Here is a 17,238-nt window from a genome sequence, read left to right on the forward strand (position 1 = left end):
CCTACAGCCACAGATTTCCCTCTTACCACTGCAAACAACCAAGGGAAAAAAATCTATTTCCTCTGCAATGATCTAATAAACTTTTTTTTGCTTTTTTTTTTTATGTCTCTGTAGTAACCACTAACCACCGTTCTGCGTCATTTTTTGAGGTTGAGGTGAAATTACTTGACAAGGAATAAATCATGGTTTCTTTTAGAACTCTTACAGCGCCAACTACTGACATCATAGTTGTACGTTCAGAAGCAAGATGTAGCTCTTGATGAAGTGGAGCTCACAAATTAGTCACAGACAAGCATTGGTTACAGTGACGTTGTCAACCTTTAAAACAAACTTATCTTCAGTGGGCCATCATCAGGGCATTGCGTCATTACATTTGAGCCTGTTGAAACTTGTAGTACATCCCACCAAATTTGTTTTTGTTTTAGGCATTTTTCGCGAGGCCACCACCGATTTCACAGTGGATGCTCGTGCTCTGACGCTGTCTGGAGGCGACCACATCAAAACTCTGATTAGCAACCCATCGGGCAGCCGTACTGATAGCCTGATCACCGATCTTGGAGATGGGATTTATAACGTCGAGTACACTCCCTATGAGGAAGGTTCGTAGAAACGTTTCATCTTCAGTTAAAAAAAAAAAAAAAAAGTTGTGCCATTACAGAAACACTGGCTTCAAGATGTTCCTTGTGATTACTTTAGGTCCACACAGTGTGGAGGTCTCCTATGATGGTACGCCAGTGCCAAAAAGCCCATTCCGTGTTGCCGTCACTGAAGGTTGTGATCCGGCCAGAGTACGCGTGCATGGCCCAGGCCTGAAAAGCGGCACTACCAACAAGCCAAACAAGTTTACAGTGGAGACACGGTAAATGGGACTTTAATTGATAGACTGTTTCACCGCTTAAGGAAGTGAGAACTCAACTGTTGTGTATACAACTTATTTACAGGGGAGCAGGCACTGGCGGTCTTGGCTTGGCAATGGAAGGTCCATCGGAGGCCAAAATGTCCTGCACTGATAACAAGGATGGCAGTTGCAGTGTTGAGTATATCCCCTACGAGCCGGGCACTTATAACCTCAATGTAACCTATGGAGGACAACCCATCAAAGGTATTAAAGTCGCTGCTTCTCAGTGCGCTGTCAGTTGTCATCCATCCACCCACCATTGTTTAACGTACACAACTAACTAGCGTCAGAGGAATGTGGGGCAAAATCCTTCTTGAAATGGAATGTTTTTGCAGGCAGTCCTTTCTCAGTGCCAGTCACTGACACAGTGGACAGTTCCAAGGTGAAATGCCAAGGTCCAGGTCTTGGTGGCAATGTCAGGGCCAATATTCCACAGGCCTTTACAGTGGATGCTACCAAAGCTGGAGTGGCCCCGCTGCAGATTCGCGTGCAGGGACCCAAAGGTGTGTGTGTGACTGTTTTCATTGGATTGCAATGCTTGTTTTGTAATAATAAGCGCACTATTAAAAAAAACAATGTCTAATAACTTAGCCCCTTTTGCTCTCATTGAAAATGTTTGTTTATGCACACTAGGTGTGGTGGAGCCGGCCGAAATTGTGGATAATGGTGACCAAACTCACACGGTTAACTATGTTCCCACTCGAGAGGGTCCGTATTCCATTAACGTCTTATATGGTGATGAGGAAATCCCGCGCAGGTACCACACGTGCAAAATGTGATCATAGCGGTCTTCTATGACACAAACTATAATCACCTTTTTCAGCCCTTATAAGGTCAAGGTGCTTCCTACCCACGACGCCAGTAAAGTGCGAGCTAGTGGGCCGGGTCTGAACACCACAGGGGTGCCCGCCTCTCTGCCTGTGGAGTTTACCATTGATGCCAAAGATGCAGGGGAAGGACTGCTGGCAGTGCAAATCACTGTAAGTGTAATGGCACGCAAAACATGTAGTTGTAAACTGGAATCACCGTTGAATACTTTTATGTGCAGGACCCAGAAGGAAAGCCAAAGAAGGCCAACATCCGCGATAACCACGACGGAACATACTTGGTGTCTTACGTTCCGGACATGACCGGCAGATATACCATCTTGATCAAGTACGGAGGAGACGAGATCCCGTATTCACCTTATCGCATTCGGGCTCTACCCACAGGAGATGCCAGCAAATGCACAGTCACAGGTATGCGATGCGATGAGCAGCCCCCATAGTTTTGCTCTTGAACCTGCTGGTATGGGCATGCCGCAAACTTTCCTCAGATTAAGGCCTTCCAGCTCGTTAGAAAAGCGGACAAGGACTTAAACGTGACCGTGAGTTGACAAACGAGCAAGTCCAACAATCTGCAGTTCACCGTGACATGGAATTAAAACCAGATATTCAGGCCATAGACTGGTTGGATTGAGATTTCTTGGCTGCTGTCAAGTGGTAGAAACAGTATGGGCGATTGTCCTACATACGATTATTGATAGTTGTTAGATCATTCAGTTTGATAGGCAAATTCTTCTTGACTGTTGAAAAATAGGCCCATCACAATTTTGGGGACTGTTCTCAAAGCTGTTCCCACTGTGTTATTATTATTTAGTCAATCAATTCATGTTCCTGGTTTTGAGTTCAAATCTTTTGTCCTGTTATTTTTCCTTTCAGTCACAATTATTGTTCATATTTGGATGCTCCCCACCCCCCATTAGGTTTATCCAACCCTCAACCATAGTGCTGTTAAAGAAAGTTTCAGCCATTTCTGAATACTTCCAAAGTACTGTTTTTGTTTATCAAAGGCTAAAGAGCATGTGATCACATAAAATAGTAGTTTCCGCTGTGAAATAAGCTGCCTTGGACCATGGATCCCTCCGACACAGTATTTTCATCACTGGGTGACATTAATGGGAGCAGAGCCATAGTTGTTGGTTTTAAACTCTGGAGGTTTGAATTATGGGACAGTTTGGCCCGTGCTAAACTTGAGCCAATAAACATGGCTGCTTCCCAGCAGGTTTTATGTTAACTGCAATTCTGTTACTGCTTCAATTTTATTTTATTTTTTTAGACAACTTTTCATGCATTTTTTTGTATTGTTTCTATTGCTGTTACACTCCTCCTTGGCTCATTCCCTGCCACACACACACACGCGCGCACACACACACTCCTTACCTCACACTGCCACTGTTTAGTTTCTCATTTGGATTTTTAGAGCACACATTTGCCTCCAATCACCGCCACCCCTACCTGACTATCTTGTGTGTGTCACTTTTGTCTTTTGCACATCCTGCTTGTCACCGTTCCCACTATCAGTCTCAATCGGAGGTCACGGTTTAGGTAAGCCCAAGGAGCAACTTTGTATTGTAGACGAACTCATGACTTTTCGCATGGAAACAACACTTCAAACCTGGGCTCTAATTCTCTTCTTTTACACCTTCTACTCCCCCCCCCCTTATCTTTTACTGTCCATATATTTCAGCATTTCATGTGTGCAATTTGCTCACATGCTCATTTGGATACCCTAATACTAACTTGAAACAAGTTAAGGTCGGCATGCTGAATGACGGGCTAATCAAGCTTCCAGTTCTTCATAGAAATATTAGAAATGTTGGGCAAATGATTTCTGGATTTAACATGACTAGATTTCATCTTTAACTATTCTCTTGGTGGTGAAATATGCATGCTAAATGACTACGGTGAGAGCAGAGCGCCTTGGTATCGTGAACTTGACAGTTTCCCAATCCACCAGGTGCCGGTGTTGGTCCAACCATTCAGATTGGCGAACAGACGGTCATCACTGTGGACGCCAAGGCAGCCGGCAAAGGCAAAGTGACGTGCACCGTGTGCACGCCCGAGGGAGCCGAGCTAGACGTAGACGTTGTGGAAAACGAGGACGGCACATTTGACATCTTTTACACGGCTCCACAGCCTGGCGAGTATGTCATCTGCGTCCGTTTTGGAGGAGAGCACATTCCAAACAGCCCATTCCAAGTCACGGTGAGTACTTTTATTGGAAAAATGTGCAATGTAAGACTATGAGCGTAACAAAGTACAACCTCAATTGACTATATTATTACAGGACCAGCACACCAAGTAGTAACCTTTTGGGCATACACTGGGGGGGGAAAAAATGTCATCGTTGATTCAACTGCAGCCACATAAATGACCATATTCATAGATTCCTGTAACTTATTTGAGGGACAAGGAAAAGATGGGATCACTTCAAGAACATCTTTGAGGGATGTACCCTTGGTGTTAGTCTCTCCCCACAGAAATATAATCACTGGATCCCCGTGGTGTCACATTGTTTTACTTCCCTACAACCCCTTCTATTTGTTTTCCACCCAACCTCTCACCCCCACCAGGCATTGGAGGGAGCTCCATCAGACCAGCTCATGCAGCAGTGCCAACTGCCCCAGTACTACGCTCGACAGCCCTGGGTACCAAAATACTTTGTCCCAACCTTTTTCAGCATTTTTCAACAAATGAGGCCTACTTGTTATTTCCATCGTCCCTTGTCCTACTTCCTTTCTCTGCTCTGCACCATCAAACATATCCGGCGTCAGTGTGTGCTGTGTCATTTCAGGGGTCTCACCTCTGACAGGCCTGCCTTTCTCATTTTCCGCCGTGTTCTTCCATTTCATTAACAGGGCTCCTAACATGGACAATGCAACAGAGTTGCTCAGTAACAAAGAGACACTGGTCAACACTTCCATGTTTATACTGAGTTTCTAAAGTCATTAATTGATACGGTCAAGCAATTGGCGTGGAGCTAAATATCAACAGTTCGGTATCTGTTGCCCAGTGCTCTTTGACAATTTACTGAAGGGACGAATTATCTGCGTTGACAGTCTTCCATGTGGACCGGTCTTCTGAGTCATTTGGTGCTTAACTGTCCTTTTTACCTTCCAATGTTTAGTACTCATCTCATTCTCAGTTTCTGTTGGCCTCATCATCATCATCATAACAATGATCAACACTGTTGATCATTTCATCGCAAATGTTTCATTCCATTTGTTTGCTTGTATTTTTATTTTTTTCTGGGTCGTAGACCGAGCAAGACAAAGTGTAAAATGTCCACGACATCTTCATACACTGAGTATTAGACCTTTGCTCTCTGTCTCACAGGCAACCGACAGACCATTGGGAATGAATGGTCTCGACGTGACAGGGCTCAGGCCATTTGACTTGGTCATCCCGTTCACCATTCAGAAAGGAGAGATCACGGGTAGGAAAAGCAATCGCAAGGCTGACCTCTTTTTGGGAGTGTTGCTTGAATCTCATTGTGGTCTCAACTCAAGGTGAGGTCCGAATGCCATCGGGCAAGGTTGCCAAGCCCGACATCACTGACAATAAGGACGGAACTGTTACTGTCAAGTATGCGCCAATTGAGGCTGGGCTGCACGAGATGGACATCAAATATGACGGCATTCACATCCCTGGTATGACTTTTGTTTGGAGACATTGCATAACGTTGCCTTCATGAGAGCGTTGTTCTCTAATGTCTTCATTGACATTCATAGGAAGTCCCCTGCAGTTTTATGTGGATTACATGAACAGCGGTAATGTCAGTGCCTATGGTCCTGGTCTAATCCATGGGACAGTCAACAAGCCTGCAGTCTTCACAGTCAACACTAAAGATGCAGGCGAGGGTATGTGGGGCTCATGAGAGGCATGGGAAGAATGTAAAACATCCATTCCGTTCTCCTCTCCAGATCCAAACCATCTTTTTTTTTCCTCTTCTCATTTACTCTGTGTTTCTGTAGGTGGTCTGTCTCTGGCTATTGAGGGCCCATCCAAAGCGGACATCAGCTGCATGGACAACCAGGATGGGACGTGCAGTGTGTCCTATCTGCCAGTTCTGCCAGGAGACTATAGTATCCTGGTCAAGTACAATGACAAGCACATACCTGGCAGCCCCTTTTCAGCAAAGATTACTGGTAGATCCTGAAATACTGCGGGGTCAAAGTCAAGTAGGTTGTACTTTGCAAGAGTGTGACACCACTGTCCTGTTCTCATTTCCAGGTGATGACTCAATGAGGATGTCCCATCTGAAAGTGGGATCAGCGGCTGACATTCCTCTGGACATTGGCGATTTTGACCTGAGCCAACTGACAGCCTCGGTCACCACACCCTCGGGTCGTGAGGAAGCATGCCTGCTCAAGATGCTGCGAAATGGCCATGTTGGTGGGTAGAACAGATGCTGCAGGTTTGTTAGCTTAGAAGCTTGTCAATCTCATTGTTGTCTCTGTTACAGGCATGTCGTTTGTTCCAAAGGAGATTGGAGAACATTTGGTCAACATCAAGAAAAATGGTCGCCACATTCCGAGCAGCCCCATTTCTGTTATGATTAACCAGTCTGAGATCGCAGATGCAAGCCGTGTTCGTGTTAGCGGCTTGGGGCTGAGTGAAGCCAGGACCTTTGAGCCTGCGGAATTCATCATCGACACCCATGATGCAGGTACAAGCTTGAAGAACTTTAAAATTAGCAGAGAAAATACTTCGAACCTCCCTCACGCATTTGGTCTTTTCAGGCTATGGTGGCCTGGGCCTGTCCATCGAAGGACCAAGTAAAGTGGACATCAACACAGAGGATCAAGAAGATGGCACCTGCAAGATCACGTACTGCCCCACTGAACCTGGGAATTACATCATCAACATCAAGTTTGCTGACCAACATGTTCCAGGTGAGAGGCAGTAGCAAGACTGACCTTAACATTAACAGTGCTCTTAAAAAGTGCTGACTTTGGCCAATCTTTTATGATTGCGTTTCCAGGGAGTGCCTTCACAGTCAAGGTTACAGGTGAGGGCAGGATGAAAGAGAGCATCACTAGGAAGAAGAGAGCAGCGTCTGTGGCTAATGTTGGTAGCCAGTGTGACCTCAACCTCAAGATCCCAGGTGGGCAAGAGATTATTTGGAGCACCACATTCCTTACCTTACGTGCATGTATTTAATTGGTGACCAATATTTCATTCTGTCATGGCGTCACTGGTTTTAAACACCCCACCCGCTTGTTTCTTTAGAGATCAGCATAGCAGACATGTCTGCTCAGGTGACCAGCCCCTCTGGTCAGGTTCACCAGGCCGAAATTATGGAAGGAGAGAACAACACGTACTGCATCCGCTTCGTGCCCACCGAGACGGGTGTGCACACGGTGTGCGTGAAATACAATGGGGTGCACGTGCCCGGCAGCCCCTTCCAGTTCACTGTCGGCCCCCTCGGAGAGGGAGGGGCACATAAGGTCCGTGCCGGTGGGCCAGGCCTGGAGAGAGCGGAGGCTGGAGTGTCAGGTTGGTGTGGTTGTTTTGTAGACTGCGATTACGAGAGTTTCTGCAAAGTCAATCAAGCTTGGTTCTTTTGCGTGTGAAGCTGAATTTAGTATCTGGACGAGGGAAGCTGGAGCTGGTGGGCTCAGTATTGCTGTGGAAGGGCCGAGCAAGGCTGAAATCACCTTTGAGGATCGCAAGGATGGCTCTAGTGGAGTGTCTTACATTGTGCAGGAACCAGGTGAGACAAGAGATGCAAGTATGTTGCTGCATGTTCACACCGAATCAGTCTCCACTGTAGAGGGGTGAATTGAATTTGCAGTCAACAGTTAAAACCCATTTCAAGTCCTGAGAGGCTAAACTGTGGAAGATACCTCAATGGATTGCCTTTGTATTGTAATCTTTTTTTTGTTGTGTGTGTGTGTATAGGAGACTATGAGGTGTCCATCCGTTTCAACGACGAGCACATCCCTGACAGTCCCTACATCGTACCAGTGGCCTCGCCCTCAGATGACGCCCGACGCCTCACTGTTGCCAGCCTTCAGGTGAGGCTCTGAGACACGCACACATGTCCATGTGCAAGCACACGCCAGGCCGCAGCGCACTGCCCAAAATGCATCCACTTGGAAAGTGACCTCACGGAATCTACCACTCTACTAACAATCCGGAGTGTGTAGAAGGGGAAAATGCAATAATGCACAGCTAGAATAAAATGACTCGTTACTAAGCAGAAGTTGTGGATAAAGTAGAGCTTGTTAGATTTAGTAATGAAACTGTGACAGTTGTGTTGGAGTGGTTCTTTTAAGAGCTGCTGGCCACTCATCAGCTGCTGCATTGTTGGGCAGTGCCAAGGCACCACTGGCGCAAGAAAGGACTGTGTGTGTTTCTCGTGCCTCATTCTAAAGGCTCCCAACAGCCTACCTCCTCAAAATGGGATTACGGGGCGCTAAAGGGTTAAAGAGGGTTTGAAATGGGCTGTCTCCTCCTCCCCACGCCCTTTTTCCTTTTCCTTTTGCACATGCAGTACATTATCGATAGTAGGTCGCATTTCATGACTATGATGTGGAAGAGATTTACGTCGTCGACAATTAACCACAGAAAGTTCTCTTTTATGGCAGGTGGAAAAACACAATTCAGATTTCTGACTTCTTGCAGCACACTTTTCTTTTGACACATGTAAGACTCATGCTCACTCGAGGTTATTTGACCAAGGACCATCACTTTTTGTGGGAGCAACATTAGATCGAAAGTACTTTTTATTCAATTCGTTTATAGTGAACTTGACCCGAGGACCTGAAATAAATTGAGCTGAGACCAGATTAGCTTCACTTGATTTCAGAGGGGTATAAATGTGACTGACACACTTACGTACAAAATTATTGGTTGGATTAGTCTGGGTAGCTGAAAATCATATAAACGCCATCACTTAGGCACCCACACACAATATTTTTTTCTTCCCTTTCACTTTGTGTTCAATCCTGCTTGCTTGTACTATACAGCCTCTTCTTTAACCTTCTTAGCGACCTCCAGGTAAGGTTAAAACCAACAAAAAAATATTGGCGTATATAAATGCGTCACAACGAAATCTCGGTGTATGTAAATGGGTGATTTTCATCTAACCTGATGTGACACTCTTTTATTGTCCATGTAGCGTATGTATAATGCAGAGCAACGTGGATGAGTGTTGAGTGTGTTCTGTCGAGCAGGAGTCTGGCTTGAAGGTGAACCAGCCGGCATCGTTCGCAGTCAGTCTGAATGGAGCGAAGGGTGTGATTGATGCAAAGGTTCACAGCCCATCAGGAACTCTGGAGGAGTGTTGTGTTACTGAGATTGACCAAGGTAACCGCAAAAAGGCTGTTTGAACTCTTAGTAACTTCTGAGATGTTTTGACATTGTGAAGAATTTTGGTATCCACACCTTCATTAAGCCTGGTTCTATCTTTTCTAGACAAGTATGCAGTCCGCTTCATCCCTCGAGAGAACGGCCTCTATTTAATTGACGTGAAGTTCAACGGAAGTCACATCCCTGGTAGTCCGTTTAAGATCCGGGTTGGAGAAACGGGTCAGGCCGGAGACCCTGGGATGGTGTCTGCATATGGACTGGGCTTAGAAAGAGGCAGCACAGGTAACTTGTTGCGTGGCCTCGTGTGGGAGAAGACTGTCAGATAAAAATCTTTACGCCGATCCTCTGTTATTCTTGCTACAGGAACTGCATGTGAATTTGTGGTCAACACAAGCAACGCGGGTCCCGGGGCTTTGGCTGTAACCATTGACGGTCCTTCCAAAGTGAAGATGGACTGTGTCGAGTGCCCGGAGGGCTACAAGGTCACATACACCCCAATGGCACCCGGCAGTTATCTAATATCCATTAAGTATGGTGGACCCTACCACATTGTTGGAAGTCCCTTCAAGGCCAAGATCACTGGTGGGAGAGCCATTTGTTGCAACTCTACAAATAAAGGTTGATGGACTTTTGTATGGTTAGATCATGCTGTCCCCCGCCCCTTGTCCAGGTTCCAAGCTTGTGTCCAGCCACAGTATGCATGAAACTTCCTCTGTCATGGTTGACCCAGTGACTCGTGCCATCAGCTCCACCCAGCAAGGTGCTCCTATCCAGTCGGATGCCAGTAAGGTGGTGGCTAAAGGCCTTGGCCTTAACAAGGCCTTTGTTGGTCAGAAGAACAGCTTCAGTGTTGACTGCAGCAAAGCAGGTGTGTCCCAGTTTCGAACATACCCCAGCATGCATCACTTAATTTGTAACTTGTCATTATCAACCCTAGCTAGTTTAAATTCTCACACAATGCATCTGTTCCACAGGTCGAAACATGCTGCTGGTTGGGGTGGACGGCCCCAAAGTTCCCTGCGAGGAGATCCTGGTAAAACATCTGGGCAACCGCCTGTATAATGTCAGCTACCAGCTCAAAGAGAAGGGAGAGTACATCCTGGTGGTCAAATGGGGGGATGATCACATTCCGGGTAGCCCCTTCCATATCGTTGTCTAAAAAAAATAAAAGATTAAAATTTAAAAAAAACTTGCACCACCATCAGCAACTTCTTACCACTGTTATTGTTTACAGCTTTGTTTTCCACCGATGTTATACATTTCTCTCAATTCAGACCTTTTACAAAACCATTCATCTCCCAAAGATGCAAATATATCTTTGTTTTCAGCCATTGAGTTACCCCATTTCTAATAAGCAAAATCTCGGGAAGGAGACTATTGCACCTTTAATGATCGCCAACTAGCAGTTGATCGTTTTACCATGTGCTTTGCAGTTAACAAAAAACGTAGGCATGCTGTAGTGGGCATTTGGTGGTGGTTAGTAAATGCCTTGTCCACTCAGTATGTTGTTTGAGGCCTTTTTTTTTTCTTCTTCTTTTTGATAACACCGTTGTTTTACCTGCTGATAGATAGTGTGAGCCAGTTTTAGGCACTGCTGTTCCTTAAAATTACGCACGTTAGGGTAGAGGTCTAAACATGACATAAAAGCATAAGGTCAACAGTAGTACTCAACACCAAGCTTGTGTCACATCCACAATACTGCTTTTCTGTGCGGTTGATGCCGCTGCATATTCATGTCTTTGTTCAAATGCCTGCAGATTCAGAACACCAGCTTGTGTTGCAAACATGTTCTTAAAAAGGGAAGAAAATAAAATGACGCCGGACAAAATATGTTGTGCTTCATCACAGCTTTTCAAGATGGTGACCAAAAAAAAGTTGCTTTTTTTTTTTATTTTGACCACACCCCCTCCCCTTTTAGCGCTTGCTGCAAAAACTAGAATCTTGTCCAGAATAAAAAATGCTTTTAAATGTTTGTAAGACAGTATTTTGATACACAATAAAGTTGTTGTCTAGTATTTTGAGTCTCATGACTTTGTCAACTCAGCAAAAAATGTTGGTTTTGCTTTTATTTATAGGCTTCACTCTGTCAAAAGAAATCTAATCCAGCCATCCATTTCCCAGTTTAGGGGAAAATGTGTGGTACCTCCCTAGACTGGTCTCCCTTCCAGGAACTGCACAATCATCACCTGGGGACTTTTGCAACTATAAATACATCAGTAGTCCCTACCAGGAACTACACAATTGTCAGCTGGGCTTCAAACATGCTAAGTTTGTCACAACAAAAGCTTTATTAGATCTGGCTGCTCAAGATGGGTACAAAAAATAAAATCTAAATATGCAGAGCTCAGAACAATTTGTTGTCCTTAGGCGACTCCTAGAGGACATCAATTGGAAGTGCTTTCATGTGACAAGTTTTCATATTAGAGTTCACGCAAGCGCACATTCGCACACGCTGACGGTCCAACTAGAAGGAAAAAGTTCGGCGTACAGTTCGGATAGGCGGCGTACGTAAAATCACTTGAATGGGATCCCTTAACCATATGTCACACAATAAATGTGTTTTAGTGAGGACAAAGGTGGGCTCTTAGCTTAAACCACATTTGCACTAAAACACGCACCACATTTGTCTTAAAAAAGCCACGCAGGAATCTCGAAATAATGATTAACACATTCTAAACACGAACAAGTCAGAATTTGATGTGGTCAACTATTATGAGGACATTCTTAAATGTGTGCTAAAAATGCAATTTTACAAAATTCCGTTAGAAACCTGATGCAAAAAAAAAAAATTCAAATGGGAAAAAAAAAAATTCAAATTCAAACATCCATGTGGAATAGCTGTGACTGTGGACTGATTTGGCAGAGCATGTGACGTCATCAAGCTGGACGCGCCCTCTTCCTTCTCAGCCCAGACTCCCAACACTTTTCAGGCTCGGACGATTTTGTTTTCTCCAGCGCGGAACTCATTTCCCTGATTCTAAAGTAAGTTTGAATCTTTTTACTGCACTGTTCAATTAGTCTTTTGTTCCAATTGCCCGTCCGTGCTTATTTGCTAAACCTGACAATTTACGATTCTATCGATCGATTAATCTGAGACGTATTATTGTGCAGAATGTCTTTGCGTGACAAAAGCGATGCAGAGCTAAGCAAGATGCTGACCGACTACGGCATCAAACATGGACCCATAGTTGGTAAGAATAATACAGACGTTTTCATCCGAACAAAGTTAGTAATGTGCTCATTAATGACCTTTTGGGGAAGTTGGCGTTTAACAAATGGTTAATTTGTTCCTCCTTATGGAGTGCAATTGAAAACACAAACTGGTGAATTTGACAATTGAAAAATTACTGCATTGCGTTTCTTACACTGAATATTCTGCTCGCATAATCAAGCCAAGTCATACACGGTTGTGCATCTTTTTTGGAAGTCGGTGACATTTCATGTGCATCTGTGCCTGTAGACTCCACTCGCAAATTGTACCTGAAGAAGCTTGAGAGGGCCATGGAACAAGTGCCTGAGAAACCCTCCTCCGATAAGACTTACTACAGAGAGGAAGGTAGGATACTCCTGAAATGAGGCTCTCTCAAAATGATGACCTCACAAATCTTGACTGCTTCATGTCCAAGGCCTATTTTTCCTGATAATGCTGATTCAAATTCCAAATGTGAAAAGCTTTAATGCATTCGGCCTTCTAGTTTGAAGCCATGTGTTGGCGTCTGGGTTTGACTCGTGATTTGTACCATTCATTGTAAACATCTTCTCTTAAAGGTGTCCTGGCTAACTTTTTGCTTCCCTCAAAATCCAAGAATGATTAAGAATTATAGCACCAACGAGGTCAACGCTGAGAATTCCTTTTGTAACTTGACAACATTTCAAACGCTACAGACTAAAATGACGATACCTGGGGACTCTTTTATTCATTCATTCTTGAAAATTGGGAAATAGAATGAATAAAATGTCTGCATTAAACTTCTAAGCTGTAAACATGTTCCAAATAAGACAATCAACATTTGTTCGTTGTGTTACCGGACCACCAAGTCCAGAAACAAGTGAACTGATTTGTTACAATATATCTTTACAGAAGAAGAGATTACGTACATCACGTACCACAGCCCGGTGAGTGAAGCAGCTTATCATTTTGTGTTTGTACCTCACTTCTATGTTTTGACATGCAGACAAGTCTTAGATTCCATCTTGCTTTCGTTTGCACAGGTCAGACATGAAGGTTATGGTTATGAAGACATGTGAGTGCAGCTTTACGTACCACACAAACAGTCTTCACACAGCTATTCCATTGTGCGTGTGGGTGGGGTAATGTGAAAACCTGCCCGACCAAGTTAGCTTGTGTAATAATTAAGAATGTTGAGTATCGTAAAGTGGTGCTTCCTGCTAAGCAGAGCTTCAGTGAGCTTTGTTTGGTTAACAGCAGATCGCATTAGCTTCTGATAAATGTCAGCATGCAGCACACATACACTTCATTTTGCTAGGTAGCCAACTCGTGGGTCTAATATTAGTGTCACAGGACTCAAACAACTTGATGTGTCATAGACAAATATAACAGAGGATCCGGCCACTTTCAAAATAAAATATTTTTCAACCGGAAGTGCTTTTAACTTTTTTTTTTCCGGCACGGTACAGGTCTTGTTGGGGACCACTGACGTACAGGATACAAGAGTTATTTTAAATTGTGGGAGGAAATGCATAAACATTTTCAACGTCAGTAACTTTTGTATTACGTCCTTGTCGATAAGAAAGTGAATTGTTTTTTTTTCTACCCAGGCTAAAAAGAAGATACAACAGTGAACCATTTGAAGATGAGGAATTAGACGGGGACATACAGAACACGTATGTCTGTAAGCTTTTCGCATAACAGTTAAATTATTTCCTATAATTGTCGTCAATACCTTCTGTGATTACAGGCCCATCCAGCGCAGCAGCAAAGCAGCCAATCAGAACGCCGTGCACTCCAAGGAGGCTGTCCAATCCGGATGCAGCTTCTGTGGGGTGATAAAATTGCTACTGCTGCTAGCGGTTGTGGCAGCTGCCTACTACACTTATTGTTACATTACCAAAGATGAAAATCCTTTCACGCTTAAATGATCAATAAATGACCACTTCTAGGATGCAATCCCTTTCACTTTGTTTCATACGTTGTCATTGGTTTGTATTCATTTTGTCGGCGACATGATGGTGGCATGGGAAAGAAAAGTTTTTATATTTTTACAGCAAACGCCGTCCAAATCATGTCAACCCTAGCATTGTCACATTGTATTTCAATGCAAACACTAAAGTTGTCTTCTACTTGTGGGTGAATTTTGTCCTCAAGGGTGCCGTGCAAAATCAAATGATGTTACTTGTTCTGAAATTTGTAATTCACTACAATAATAATAATGATGTTTGTTTGTTCATCCATCTGTGACAGCCATGTAGAATATTCAAGCAGAATATTTAAATATTCTCGCTCGATGGCAGTAGCTACAATTAACCATGTTAACGTTGTCATTCTTCCAACCGACCAATAGGTTTGTGTCAACAGGCCCGCCTTAACATTGACTAAACAAATGTGTCTAGTAAACTGAGATCACTAGAAACAAGATCATAATTTTGGTATACTGTACTGTACTTTTGAGTCTATTTTTGTTTGATGGGGTACTGTGAGTTGTCTTTTGTAAAATGTGTCTTGCCTGAATAAAGATTACTGAGGGGGCAAAGAAACTCTAAAATATTCATATGATTATGTGACTGGTATATTCATCACTTAATTAATTAGGGGTTAGAATATTCTATACAGTGTATGCACTAGAATTGGGGTTTTTTAAGAAGAAGGGGAAAAAAAAGACCACCAAAAGCATGTTTTACAAAGTGGAAGCTGTTATTGATATAAATAAAACCACAACATGAAGTTGCCAGGTATCGTTACTTTTGTGACCAATTACAACTGAAAGATAAAACGTTGACAAAATGTATGTATTAATTTGACCATCTCATCCGTTGTGTCATTTCAACAAAATTCTGAGATGTCAATATTCATATAAATACAATCAGGCTATTTATGCATAAAAATTGTGAATTATATAACATTTTGAAGTGTGACAATACAAAGCTCTATGTACATATTGAAAAACTGACTAGGTGAAAGTGGTGCAGGTTCAAAGGCCAGTCGTCATGTTGAGCTCAGAACGTTGCGGGGACATCTCAGGCGTCGCTTCAAACATTGCGCCGTATTTTGATGGCCTGAGAAGGTGGAAGTGGAATAAGGGTTCATTATTAACGCAAGCAAGGGATGCAACTGTGTGTTGCCGTGTTTGGCGGCCTGCACCTGAGAGCGTGTCCCTCAAAGCCCAACGCCGTGATGAAGATGTTGATGAGGACCGTGAAGAACACCATAACAGTCGCCACATTGTTCATCTTGTTCAACTTGGCATGTTTACGCACGTCGTTCAGATCGTACTTCACTGTTGCCACAGAAGCAAAACAAATTAGTCATACGAAAAGAAGACTTGGGGAAAATGTCAGGGCAAAACAGGTAACGTCAAAGCGGGCCTTTCAGTTACTTGCCTATAAAAACGAGCAGAAGCCCCACAATGACTTGCAGCGTAATGGACAGACACAGGAGGACAATGAGGGGGATGTAGAAACGATACTGCGGCCCCACATAGAGAACGGTCTTCAACTGGGACGAGTTGGCCATCAGCAAGGCCACATCCAGCATGCTTTGAGCGGCACTCTTCTTGGTGGCATAGTGGTTCATGTTGATGGGCCGATACACCTTGCCTGAGGGAGATGTTACCGCCTATGGAGGACACCACAGATCTGACTCGACAAGTAGTATTCGTGCTTGCACTCATTTGGGTGAGCGTCCAAGCAAGGTTATAATGGCTTTTTTGATTTCTGGTTTCAAAATGTATCCATCAATTGGTTATGTCTGTAAAATATTATTATGAGGTGATTATAAAATGAACTAGTTTTATAGTTTTACAGCTCTCTGAAGGGCGACCGTGATTTTTAATGTTGCCAGCAACAAATATTTGACCTCCCTGCACTTTTGCAAACCTCAGAGAGGTGCTTGTTTGTTTGATCACTAAGCACTTGGACGTGGAGCTACAAAAGGGAGTGGCGCCCACACTCACAGGGCGGTGACTCACCTGGGCAGACAACAAACCGTGATCATCGACACTTTCACAACAGCTCAAGTACTGTACGTAGGTACGGAGGTAAATAGACCATCTATTGGAGTACGTGGGAAAAAATGCAAGGGGAACTTCTGTTTTGTTGCGCTTTGTTCACACATACCCACACGGGAAGAAATGCAAGGGGAAATTTCTGTTTTGTTCATCTTTGTTTACACACACTCACATGTAGGCTCAAGGCATTTTGCCATGTTTTTACAAAATCCTGTTGTACAGGTAGGTGCAACATGACACTTAAACTCAACTTTCTCTGAGTACAACGTGCTCATTCATCAAGAAATATCAGTGGGGAAAAAAAATCACTGACATTTATTTATCTATCTTACCTCTATGTCTTTGTCATTGGGTTTATTGAGAGCGACGGCCTCCCCGTTGAGTGTGTGTTCTCTATCCATATCGTCTTTCTTCTGTCCTTCTTTGTCAAGTGACTTCCTCTTGCTCTTGACGCCTGAAGTATTTCGAAAGGCAGTCTTAGGAAACTGAAAAGAAAGAGGTATTCAAATGCTGACACAGACAGGATGAGCAAGTCAAGACGCTCCTCTGGTTACACTGGGAAGAGGGACGTTCTCAGTCTAATAAGGAAGATCACAGTGTAAAATAAATGTGGCATGTTTCAGCCCATCCTCTGAGAGCGTGACCCCGCCCCTCACCGTTACCACAGGTGTCAAAAGTGAGGCCCGGGGGCCAGATCTGGTCCGTCATATGTGGCCTGCAAAAGAAAATCGTGTGCGTTACCATCCATGGTCCTTCCTGTACCGACATTTCATATTGTCATAAGTCATGAATAATAATGTTGAAATATTGCATGTATTTTCTTGTTACTAAACCCATTTTCAATTTGAACAATACAGAACAAAATGAAGAAAAGTCCAAAAAAATTCAAAACTAGGTGTCCATCAATTTGTTGTTTAAATGTAATGATAGGAGGAGGCTATTAACCATTTATGTGGTTTTACTCAACCCACGAAACTTGCAAAGGTTGAAATGGAACATGCCTTATTGACCTCGCTGT

General features: G+C 43.7%; 3 protein-coding genes across 5 annotated transcripts in view; 2 read left to right on the forward strand and 1 right to left on the reverse strand.

The window, feature by feature from the left end:
- The window catches only part of flna (filamin A, alpha (actin binding protein 280)), a 32,599-nt gene extending 22,382 nt beyond the window's left edge, over positions 1-10,217 (forward strand). The window contains exons 24-49 of one of the 2 annotated variants that reach the window (XM_037274638.1): positions 426-599; positions 697-859; positions 942-1,102; positions 1,234-1,401; positions 1,532-1,655; positions 1,722-1,878; positions 1,947-2,136; positions 3,241-3,264; positions 3,677-3,924; positions 4,293-4,367; positions 5,056-5,155; positions 5,229-5,369; positions 5,451-5,579; positions 5,694-5,867; positions 5,953-6,114; positions 6,185-6,388; positions 6,462-6,614; positions 6,704-6,826; positions 6,952-7,218; positions 7,298-7,435; positions 7,624-7,739; positions 8,901-9,033; positions 9,142-9,318; positions 9,400-9,618; positions 9,707-9,904; positions 10,011-10,217. In XM_037274638.1, the coding sequence (XP_037130533.1) occupies positions 426-599; positions 697-859; positions 942-1,102; positions 1,234-1,401; positions 1,532-1,655; positions 1,722-1,878; positions 1,947-2,136; positions 3,241-3,264; positions 3,677-3,924; positions 4,293-4,367; positions 5,056-5,155; positions 5,229-5,369; positions 5,451-5,579; positions 5,694-5,867; positions 5,953-6,114; positions 6,185-6,388; positions 6,462-6,614; positions 6,704-6,826; positions 6,952-7,218; positions 7,298-7,435; positions 7,624-7,739; positions 8,901-9,033; positions 9,142-9,318; positions 9,400-9,618; positions 9,707-9,904; positions 10,011-10,195 (4,103 nt within the window). In that variant the 3' untranslated portion in view covers positions 10,196-10,217. The remainder of the gene's footprint in view (positions 1-425; positions 600-696; positions 860-941; positions 1,103-1,233; positions 1,402-1,531; positions 1,656-1,721; positions 1,879-1,946; positions 2,137-3,240; positions 3,265-3,676; positions 3,925-4,292; positions 4,368-5,055; positions 5,156-5,228; positions 5,370-5,450; positions 5,580-5,693; positions 5,868-5,952; positions 6,115-6,184; positions 6,389-6,461; positions 6,615-6,703; positions 6,827-6,951; positions 7,219-7,297; positions 7,436-7,623; positions 7,740-8,900; positions 9,034-9,141; positions 9,319-9,399; positions 9,619-9,706; positions 9,905-10,010) is intronic. The other variant, XM_037274647.1, reaches the window with a different exon arrangement.
- A 1,684-nt stretch (positions 10,218-11,901) lies between these two features.
- On the forward strand, positions 11,902-14,763 carry emd (emerin (Emery-Dreifuss muscular dystrophy)). Its single transcript, XM_037274732.1, has 7 exons — positions 11,902-12,018; positions 12,148-12,227; positions 12,497-12,592; positions 13,118-13,152; positions 13,249-13,280; positions 13,816-13,881; positions 13,956-14,763. The coding sequence occupies exons 2-7, from the start codon at positions 12,149-12,151 to the stop codon at positions 14,134-14,136; spliced, it is 489 nt and encodes a 162-aa protein (XP_037130627.1). The 5' UTR covers positions 11,902-12,018; position 12,148; the 3' UTR covers positions 14,137-14,763.
- Positions 14,764-14,887: 124 nt separating this feature from the next.
- si:dkey-93l1.9 (uncharacterized protein LOC562339 homolog) lies at positions 14,888-16,819 on the reverse strand. 2 transcript variants are annotated; one of them, XR_005100722.1, is made up of 5 exons: positions 16,553-16,819; positions 15,595-15,829; positions 15,356-15,491; positions 15,082-15,270; positions 14,888-15,030 (listed from the first exon to the last, which is right to left on the reverse strand). XR_005100722.1 is itself a non-coding variant. In XM_037274701.1 (4 exons), exons 1-4 carry the CDS (start codon positions 16,619-16,621, stop codon positions 15,186-15,188), a joined length of 525 nt encoding a protein of 174 aa, XP_037130596.1. In that variant the 5' UTR covers positions 16,622-16,819; the 3' UTR covers positions 14,888-15,185. The 2 variants fall into 2 exon arrangements, 1 of the variants encoding a protein (XP_037130596.1); XM_037274701.1 differs by having other exon boundaries at positions 14,888-15,270.
- Positions 16,820-17,238: the final 419 nt, after the last annotated feature.

This window comes from Syngnathus acus, chromosome 2 (assembly GCF_901709675.1).
Source record: "Syngnathus acus chromosome 2, fSynAcu1.2, whole genome shotgun sequence".
Classification (NCBI taxonomy): domain Eukaryota; kingdom Metazoa; phylum Chordata; class Actinopteri; order Syngnathiformes; family Syngnathidae; genus Syngnathus; species Syngnathus acus.

Coding starts and splice junctions, on each gene's coding strand:
- si:dkey-93l1.9 (XM_037274701.1), bottom strand. CDS start 16,621: ATGGATAGAGAACACACACTCAACGGGGAGGCCGTCGCTCTCAATAAA. Junction 15,830..16,552: donor CCAATGACAAAGACATAGAG/GTAAGATAGATA, acceptor TGTCCTCCATAG/GCGGTAACATCTCCCTCAGG. Junction 15,492..15,594: donor GCTTCTGCTCGTTTTTATAG/GCAAGTAACTGA, acceptor CTGTGGCAACAG/TGAAGTACGATCTGAACGAC.
- emd (XM_037274732.1), top strand. CDS start 12,149: ATGTCTTTGCGTGACAAAAGCGATGCAGAGCTAAGCAAGATGCTGACC. Junction 13,153..13,248: donor ACATCACGTACCACAGCCCG/GTGAGTGAAGCA, acceptor TCGTTTGCACAG/GTCAGACATGAAGGTTATGG. Junction 13,281..13,815: donor GGTTATGGTTATGAAGACAT/GTGAGTGCAGCT, acceptor TTTTCTACCCAG/GCTAAAAAGAAGATACAACA.